Here is a 10,000-nt window from a genome sequence, read left to right on the forward strand (position 1 = left end):
TGCTATTAAAACCGTTTTTTTGGGCACCTCTTAAAAAAGCTAATAGCTGATGTTCGTAATAATTTAGGGTGTATGTTTTTCTTTTCCTTTTTTAGGTATTATGATAAAAAGCATCAAGTTTTCTTGAAAATGTTGAAAAATCAACTGGAGTACCGTGATATAATGAAGAGCTGACCAACTTGAAGCAAACAAAGCCATATGTGGCTCCATTTTTTTCAACACAGAGCTATTGACCCATTGACTCCTCATGCCCCCAGTTGACAAGTAAAAGCTGTCAAGTCTCACTTCCAGGAGTCAATGGGTTAAAAGCAAGGTAAAATATTTTGTACAAGAAAAATTGAAAATTGATGTGAAAAAATATTGGATGTTCTAAATTTGGAATGCTTTAAGGGATAATCAGTGAAACAATATTACATGGCACGTAAAATAATACACTCATTGCACTACGGTGCGCTCATTTTACTCCCCCCCTTGCCATCAGTGCTCCGTTTTAATGAGGCTAAATATAATTTAGGCAAAGTTAAAACCAAGCCGATGCAGCGATGTTCCCTGGGATACTTGGGGGGGGGTTCCAGGGAGGTTTTGCAGGGGCATTGCCATGTGCTTTGGCTTGAGTTGCCTTTTCGCTTGCTTGCTTCTTTACCCTCCCTCCCTCCCTCCCATATTTTGGGGTAAGTATCTATACTCCACACACTGGTTTCTCTCAGTGATGTGTTGACGGGCGCCTGGGAGGTGGACTGTGGCTCGGTTGCCATGGTGACCTCCTTGCTGCCTTTACGGCACCTACCCTTCAAAATATTGGCGTGGTGTTTTAACGGGTTTTTAAAGCTACTTAAGCTACACAGAACGGAAAAGAAGTCAAAACAAGGATGTGAGGTCCGGGAATCGAACTCGGGACCTCTTGCACCAAGGCCGCGCACTAACTGACTGTGCCATCCTCGCTCCTAATAGATGATCAAGGGCATACAAAGTATAATTTTTGATTGTGGTGCAAAATAATTGTCATAACCATGGCTTCCTATTTGGTAAAGTTGTGACCACAACTTGAAGTCTTTAAAACAATAATAAAATTATTATTATACCAAAATAGAAATGATGTATGTTGGGGAAGCAACCTTCAAAAGTGTCTGGTTCTTAGAAATAAATTAATCATACATTTCTTTTTTGTTTTTATTTTTATTCATACAAAGTTTAATTTTTTGTATTTCGCAGCACAATAATTTGTTACTATTTGCATCATATTACGTAATTTGGGAGAGTCTTGGACTCTGCATTCCAGTCTTTCAAAGCCCATTATTTTGGAATGTGATTAACCTTACATGGGGTGCTATCAATTTACATAATGATCGTCTTCTAGTAGTTGCATGTTATCAAATAGGCTCAGTCTTACACAAGAAATTCTTTATGTCGCTTAAGCGTGGCAGTGATCATCAAACTCATAATTAATTTTACCACATAAATGGACACCATTTATATTACTCACAGTCACTGTTCTCTTGATCTTTCACTCTCAAGGCAACTTAACGAAAACTAAAGAAAACTAAATGATGGGAAAAGATGCATTTGGGCCAGTAAGAATGATCAAAAACCAATTTCAGCATTTGGCTTTGCTTATCCAGGGAACCAATGTGGTACAGTGAAATCGCATCATACCTGTACCAGTTCTTAACGTTTTAGTCCAAGTCTAGGGACACTATTGTCTTTTGCATGGTGCATTCTGTAATGTTTTCCAAGAGAAAAACTCTGTGTTTTAATGTCATCTGTAGACTTCAGTGTTGGTGATGTCTGAAGATTGTTTCACAACTCCATATAGCCCCGGTTGTTTGAAGGGTGGATAGCGCTATCCATGTTTGAACAACCGAGGCGAGACCTACAAGTCTATGTAGCTTCAACAAGAAGCTACACTTTGCTCTTGACTTAGTGTTTCAAGTCATAACTTCTTTCTCCCAATCTTCACCACCGGACTTTCCAACTGAATCATCCATGTTATCATTTGTAGCAACCTCACCATCCTTTGCCTCTAGCTCGGTAAGCAATGCAGTAGCTTCTGCAAGGGTGTCAGCAGCGCTTGAGGTTCGCTGAAATGTTCGGCTTGATGAGTATTCATTGGATGTTGATGTGTGTGGTGCCCAGTAATGCTCGCTCATTTTTCTTTTAAGCCACTGCACTGCCCATTGCCAGCGAGATGAGTTTTGCAGTAAAAAGTCCTTAGCTTGTGGGCATTTGTTTGCCAGCTGAACTAGAAATTTAATGCATTGGTAGGCACGGCGACTGTCAGCGGTATTGCTTGACTTTATTACAGCTGCAAAATTAATGACAATCAAAGGTGCTCTGTGAGGAAACTCTTTCGAACACTCAATGTATGGCATCTCTGTTAGAACTGATTGCATGAAATAGTATTTCCATGTCAAAAACTCCCTCACTTTAACTTAATCAATGCACAAGTTTAAATATCATTGTAGTCATTATGGTATGTGTAGAGATGAGAAGAAACCTATCCAATTCTTTCCAATTCTTTATCACTCTTTAAGATGATATACATATACGCTTGAGACTTGCCAGTTATCATGGGTCTCTACATCATTCAAACTACCTAGGTCACATGTTTGACTTCTGTTAGAAGTCCTGGGAAGTTCTTTTTTCTAATGTTGCTGTGTCAGTCACACAGCACTATATTAATTTGCCACATTTGTGTCTTGCTGCTAACCTGAATATACCAGTCGACTGAAATCCTTAGATTGACTTCAAATACACAGACTTAAAGAACAAAGCAATTGCTTGTTGTAATATTATTATTGCAAGATTACATCCAAAAGGAAACAACTACCAGTACATGTACATGTTGAAGGTCAGCTTACCTAAAACTCCATCTCCTTGTTCATCAGCCACACATTTTATTCGCAACAGCTGCAGAGGATCATCAACCATCTAAAAATTAAGAATTTAAACAATCAAACAAAGTGGAGATCAACTTCCCAAATAAATCAAGGCGATAATTATGGCCTTTTCACTGAGTTTGATGACGTCCTTCTCTCCAAATTATTTATTAAGGAACCAAAATAATATTGACTACAACAGTTTAACAATATTCTCTAACCAATAAATCAAGGAGAGCTCCAAATAAGTACTTCATGTCATTTGCTGATACAGTGGCCAGAAGGACCTACAAGAACATAAAAGCAAATTACGTTGTGCATTGTTTTGTCACACACTAAACAGCAATACACCCTCACATTCTCGTCACAACCACCTACACTGTTAAATAATAATTACTGTTGCATTCCTATCACTAAAGTCACCCAGAAGAATACAACGTTAAAGTTGCAGGGCAAGAATGTAGTAGTAAAAACAAGGTTATTGCCTTCAAAGCCACAAGTGCCCTATCCAGTGCTCTAAGGAGAGCAAACCACAGAAATAACATAATAATAAAAAATAATTTAAAAAAGAAGAGAGATAAACTTAAAAGGCACAGTTCTTTAATATCACTTTTGATTTCAAATCCATTTATAAACTCACCCTGATGTGTTGCAATACTTTCATACTGAAATGTTCATTGCACCAGCTGCAGTGTATGAACATGTTTGCAATCTGTTGTGAGGTGCCCATCACATCACAAATGGCTGTGGACATCTAACAAAAGAGAAAAGTATGGGTAAGCATGAGACAAAACTGCAATCCAGCTGTCCAACACAAAGGTGTTAAAGTTGTCAGTGTACTGACAGTACTGAGCAAAAGTAGCATTTGCAACAAAGTGAGCTGCAAGCAAACTTTGATTTCTTTAATTAGCAAGACGTCTTACATAATACATGGCTTTAAGTTTTTTTAATTTTCCGAAACCTAAAAGCATATGATAAGGAATGAATAAGATAGAGAGGGGAGTTAAAAATCAAAGAAGTTAATTCATTTCCAATTTTTTTAAAAGCAACATCTTATATACATGTATGGTCTTATTACCTCCCTAATGTAAGTGTCATTGGCAACACCAAAAATGGCATCTTCCATTTGAGGCGGCATGGGGATGAGTGAATCTGCATGTGCCGAGTTCAGGAACATTGGCTGTAGTGCTGTGGGTTCTAAAATTAGTCAATCAACAAGTCAAATGTCAGTTAGTCAATGAACAATAATTATTTATTGCTGGCAACATGAATTTTACTAAAAGATGCTTTCAAGATTGAATAAAGAACGACCACTTGATATATCTGTGAATGGGGTGAAACCAAAAGGGTGGTGGAAGGATGTGCATGATGCTGTTTCAAGAGATGACTTGAAATGGCAAGAAGGGAAATCACTGCTAAAGTGATTGTCTCAGTGAATACAGCTTGACTCCTTATTATCTGTCAGTCAGTCCAGTTTATTTCAGTGGAGGGCTACCTTACCAACTGTGAACTGTGTAGACACATCACAAGAGCACACCATAGTTGCCAGTACACTGTATAGATGGGTAAACTCTTGTGCTTGAATCGAGCTCCACCTGCGGTTTGACCCCTAAGGATTTAAATGCAAAGAAGGATCAATATCTTCAGGAGCATTCAATTTAACATGCATTAAATGAGTGAGGCAAATGCAAAAAGGAAACAGGAAGGAGACCAAGAGACCACTTTCCCAAACATCTGCAAGATACGGAAAAAAACAACAAGGAAGTATCAAAACTTCAATGTTCCTAATCGTTCTAACCAACAAATGGTTATGATAGGCCTTTCCCTAAAACAGGGCAACACAGAAAGCCAAGAAAAATGCTGAACCAAGATTCATTTTTCAAATCAGCCCCTTCACTTCCCAACCTTGTTCCCAGGGTCTCTCTTTTCTGCCTCCTTTGTTGTTGTCAACGACAGAGAGACCCTGGGAACGATGTTGCTCACTCCCCACTTTCAACTAATGTACATAGAGGATATTACACGGTGGCGAGAAGATATGAATTTTATGTTCGAGTGGCAAGAACAATATCTCACGAGTGAGCGAAGCGAACGAGTGAGATATTGTTCTTGCCACGAGAACATAAAATTCATATCTTCGAGCCAACGTGTAATGTTCTTTTTATTATATGGAGAGTAAATATTGATAACTTCCGATTTTATTGTGTTTCAAAGTAGTCAAGTTTTACAAATACGGCTGGGCTTTATAAAAAAGGCGGGAAAAAAAAGGCGGGAATCGTGACGTCATTGAACAATACGACACTCACAAAGGTGACATACGGAAAATACGCCACTCGGGTCCCGGATGTAGTGGCGTATGGAATCTACGAGTGGTTTAGTTCCCAGTAAAACACTCTCCTCCATATAATAAAGTTGTATTTTTGCTACCCACATTGCTATCTTTCAGTGTCTATGTCCAGGGCCGCCATGTCTTTGAAGCGCAGCATAGGGCGACCTCTGGGTCTCGATCCCACATGCTATATATAAGTCTTTATATCCCCATCAATAGCATACATGTAGCTCCATCTTACACTACATAAAATGAACAATCCATAATTCACTCAATGACATGAAGGGTTTACACTTGAAACGCCACCATATAAACCCAGTTAATAAACTCATTTCTGTGTTTCACTTCCCCACCGACGCAGCACCAAAGTTGTTTCTAGGGGGTATTTACATGAGGCCGGGACGAACTGACAGACCGGCATGAGTTCGTATCAGCCTCCATATATTTCTTCTTATGCGTTTACATGAGACTGGCCTGACTTCGTCTCAGTTGCTGGACCGAGACGAGAAATTCTCGTATGGGTCTGAGTTCGTCCTGGTCTCGTGTAAACACCCCCTTAGAAACTAAACCCCTTAAGCAATTTTAAAGTAGGCTAACTCACAGTGTCAGCATTTGGCCCAACTAAGAAAACCAAGAACTTGGTAAATGCGCCTTGGGTTATGAGATGTTTACAAGTCTTCCAATTCTGAAAGACAAATGATGAGTATGGCATGAACAACAAATGTGATCAAATACAGAACATTCTCATTAAATTTAAGATATATTTAACACCAGAGACCTCCTTTCCATTTCTTACTGGCGTCACTGTGTTACAAATTTTTAATTTGGAAATCCAGATGTATCCAGATGTGAAGGAATCCAGAATCCAGCAAATGTGAGCCTTTGGAATCTGGAATACATTGTATGCAACCCGGAATCCATGACTCAGGATCTCAGATCCACGGGCCACCTGGATTCCTTTACATAGGGCAACAGATGAAGCCAGTACAGGCTTGTAAAAATACACAGGTCACATATTGTTTTACTGGCAGTAAAAAACAAACAAACGTTGTTTTAGACCAAAGATTGGCATCAATTTTCTGAAAGTTAAGGGTGACAAGTGATGACCAGTAACCTGTGCTTTATACCTTTCAGAAATGGTAAGGCCTGTTAAAAATTAAGAAAAAGTGCTATTATTTCCTGTTTTCAGTAAAATTATATTGTAGCATGCAGATTTAACTACTATGTTAATACAGAATTTAAAGAACAATAGTGCACAGAGGTGTTTAAAGGTACAGAAAATGTCTTCTTGCTTCAACAAGGACAACATCTAGGCAATGTACTATGTTTTTGGCACTGCCATGAAGTTCTTTTACACTTACCATAGAGGCATATCTGTTCATGAGCCAAAAGTATTCTGAGCAGCTTTTGTGGTTATCCACAACATCACGATCACACATGTGTAGTAAAGCTTCCACCAATGCACTAAGCTGACCGGATTCCTGTTGCAAGTGGAAATGAAACTAAAATGCAGTAATCGATAAGGAATAGTGGGAAGCAGCTGTCAAGCATTTTTTTGTTTCAATAGAAATATAAACACAACTTGTATCCCAACAGTATCAGCTGACTTGCAGGATAACAATGTGCAAGCGTTTTGTTCAATAAAAGTTGGTCAACATTCTTGGTACAATGATGTGGTCAGGGCTTTAACAGAAAATAATATTATGTAATGATCACCAAATTGACTGCTTTTATGCCACACTGGAAACCACTGTAAGTAACAGGTTTTTTCACTTTGGATTTCAAAAGCTAAAATTTATAAGGTATCTAAAAGACTGCCTTGGTTAAAAGTTCCTGATTCCAAAAAATAATACTGTTATACTTGAACTGAACAAAATTTAAAAAGTAATAGTAGTAGAAGAGTGAAGTCATACAATTTCATATCTATACACACTATGCACTCATATGCAGTGAAGTAAACCATCCAATTAGACCTTTCACTTACCAAACCATGCATTATAAATGCCTCAAATGTAAAGCCAAGAATATTGGCAAAAGCAGAGCGAACTTCTTGTGATGGACACTCAAGCAAGAAAGGCCTGGAAAATGAATAACAGTACCGGTGATTAAACATTCCTTCTGACAACCTACGAATGACCTCAACAATAACAAAGGCCATTATCATGAGTACAGATGGTGCCTTTAACATTAATTTTGTGTATGACAATAAAATCATTTAGAGCGAGTTTCAATCGAGCGTCGTAAAACCAAAACCAAAGTAATGACTTTGGCCAATCAAAAAAGACGGAGACAATGCAGGCAACCAGTTAAAACTTGAAGTAATTACACATAGTGGAGAAAAAGCACGGGAAAATGTGCACATGCAAGCCACAATTGGTTTTGGTTTCACTTCTGATTGGTGGAAAAAATGGCATGAGAACTTTGAACCAATCACTGAGTGAAGTAATCATAAAACAAAGCAATGCACTGAGCAATACAACACTATTTAATTAAAGGATGAACAACACTAAGGTAACACTAACATAAAGATTGGGATAACTGCCTAGGTTTCTTTGTAAGCAACAGAATTGTAAAGCTGTGTTTGTGTTGGGGAGTGGAGGGTTCATGAAACAGGTTAGAGCTACAGAGGAACCAAAGGAGGTATTAATTGTCATACTCCAATATTTACTTTTAATAATAATTATTATAATATTGATGTCATCAGGAAGTGACAAAACAAACTCCTATTTTATTTGCAAATGGGGTACCTCCTTTAGCTATTTTCCCCATAGCATTCAAAAAGTGCTTTTGAAATGACTGAAAATCTCATACCTGACATATCCTTTGCCTCTCTCACCAGCAAGGAAATTAACAAACCAAGAACATGCTTCGCTGTTATGCTTCACTATAACGCCAATGCAATTGCACCACTCTTTTGTGTTTGATCTGAATGAAAAACTAGGTAATCAACTTGACCAACCACATCAAGAACACAATACATCACAACCTTCAGGAAGAGAACAACACTGACAAAAAGCAGGAAAGTCATGATTGGTAAACAGGGTAAACTTCAAACAGTCTGCATTCAATTTAACAACACTGAAACATTTAATTTAAGTTTTGAAGTTATGAATTAAGAGTGAAAGAAAAAAATTAAGCCTATTTTACACTCAGGGATGGCGTAGTGGTGATTGCACTCGCCTCGCACCGATATGGCCCAGGTTTGATTCTGGACTTGTGGCCATACATGGGTTAAGTTTGTTGTTGGTTCTTTACTCTGCTCTGAGAGGTTTTTCTCCAGGTTCTCCGTTTTCCCCTCTCCTCAGAAACCAACATTTCTATATTCCAATTCGATTAGAAGCAGGACCTCCCAGAAAACCACTTTCGCTTGAGTGGAGCTTCCAGGGTAAATATCATTCATCGTTATTATCATTATTAAACTGAAGTTGCGATCATGTCCTATACATTTTTCTGTCATTATGTCCCGGGAAGTGTTACTTTCTGCACATATCTTTCAGCTTGGCAACACTTGATGCAATAGTTTTCACATTTAGGTCATAAAGTGTATGAGCTGATGACTGAGATTGAGTGAACCAATCAAAAAGCTAGAAATACAATATCCAAGGTTGAATATTTAATAATATAATAATATGATAGAATTCATAAGTAACTGCAAACTTACCTTAGTTTGTTTGTGGTCCTAAAATAAGTATTGAAAAGGAATTGAACAGCTAGTTGTAGACTGCACACACACAAGATTGATTGTTTGTCAGAAGAGGTGCTTCTCTATTGAAGGAAAAAAAGAGAAAAGAATCCATCAGGATAAATTGCTTTTGGGTTTCTGGACGTATTAAAATTATGGTGACTTACTGCATTGCAAGATGCCAGGCTGAGGACAAATCGAAAGTAATCTACATTATAGACATCCCTGTTCTGCATGAATTGAAGATTTTCTGTGTGAACCTGCGGATGGATTACGAGATTAAGATAGTCAATACTAGAAAAGAGTAAAATTAATAATTGGAAGTCAGACCATTATTTTCTTTGTTTCCTTTTGTCCCCTTTTCGAAGCAAGTCTAATTGCAAGTTACCAGACATGAAGGGAGTGATATACATAGTAAAACAGATCCAGCCAGACAACACAATGGAGTTGGAACATGCCTTTGGACTTTCATTCTAGTGTCCTTACTATAACACCTTAACATGAAGGGGAGTTGGGAGAATTAGAGACAGTTATGCAAACCCGAGATCTATGCAGTCGAGGGTTCACATAACTGTCGAGAATTCTCCCAACTACCCCTCATGTTTAGGTGTTATAGTAAGGACACTAGAATGAAAGTCCACCATTGCTTTTATAAAATACTTCTCAAAAACATTTTGACAAATGAAGCATAACGCTGGTTTTTTTACTTCTTAATTGAAACAGATTTTCTTGATACATGCTCATATTTTCTGCCAGCCAATCAAAAAGCACGTCTGACAACACATATCCAATTAAAATACGCGTTATGCCACAGCTGTGTTTACATACTCTCATCTAAACACAGCTACATGTAATGACCAACGAGAGTGTACGTATTGTCCTAATTATTAACTAACCACTCTTTGGATGGTGGCTGGCATTTTATCTTTGAATATTCCTTTGCGTTCTCCTTTTTGCACTAAGGCTGTAAGCTGGCTTAGACCATCTGCTCGAGTGGGAGATGGAGGGCCAGAGCTTGAGGAAATGGATGACGAGGACGGAGAGGGTGGACAGGACCTAAAAGAGAAATAAAGGACACTCATCTTAATGCAATATTAATGTTGAGGCAATCAGTGT

General features: G+C 38.2%; 2 protein-coding genes across 2 annotated transcripts in view; one reads left to right on the top strand and one right to left on the bottom strand.

The window, feature by feature from the left end:
* Positions 1-1,159, top strand: part of LOC137974314 (FGGY carbohydrate kinase domain-containing protein-like) — an 18,663-nt gene extending 17,504 nt beyond the window's left edge. Inside the window, exon 15 of the mRNA XM_068821199.1 lies at positions 96-1,159. Coding sequence (XP_068677300.1) covers positions 96-174 — 79 coding nt within the window. The 3' untranslated portion in view covers positions 175-1,159. The remainder of the gene's footprint in view (positions 1-95) is intronic.
* The window catches only part of LOC137974313 (ubiquitin carboxyl-terminal hydrolase 24-like), a 46,967-nt gene continuing 38,123 nt past the window's right edge, over positions 1,157-10,000 (bottom strand). Inside the window, exons 50-62 of the mRNA XM_068821198.1 lie at positions 9,781-9,940; positions 9,052-9,144; positions 8,864-8,967; positions 8,014-8,127; positions 7,187-7,280; positions 6,564-6,683; positions 5,804-5,887; positions 4,377-4,485; positions 3,955-4,073; positions 3,517-3,630; positions 3,098-3,163; positions 2,859-2,928; positions 1,157-2,302 (exon numbers count right to left, since the gene is read on the bottom strand). Coding sequence (XP_068677299.1) covers positions 1,926-2,302; positions 2,859-2,928; positions 3,098-3,163; positions 3,517-3,630; positions 3,955-4,073; positions 4,377-4,485; positions 5,804-5,887; positions 6,564-6,683; positions 7,187-7,280; positions 8,014-8,127; positions 8,864-8,967; positions 9,052-9,144; positions 9,781-9,940 — 1,624 coding nt within the window. The 3' untranslated portion in view covers positions 1,157-1,925. The remainder of the gene's footprint in view (positions 2,303-2,858; positions 2,929-3,097; positions 3,164-3,516; positions 3,631-3,954; positions 4,074-4,376; positions 4,486-5,803; positions 5,888-6,563; positions 6,684-7,186; positions 7,281-8,013; positions 8,128-8,863; positions 8,968-9,051; positions 9,145-9,780; positions 9,941-10,000) is intronic.

The sequence above is a fragment of the Montipora foliosa genome, chromosome 10 (genome assembly GCF_036669935.1).
Source record: "Montipora foliosa isolate CH-2021 chromosome 10, ASM3666993v2, whole genome shotgun sequence".
NCBI classification, from domain to species: domain Eukaryota; kingdom Metazoa; phylum Cnidaria; class Anthozoa; order Scleractinia; family Acroporidae; genus Montipora; species Montipora foliosa.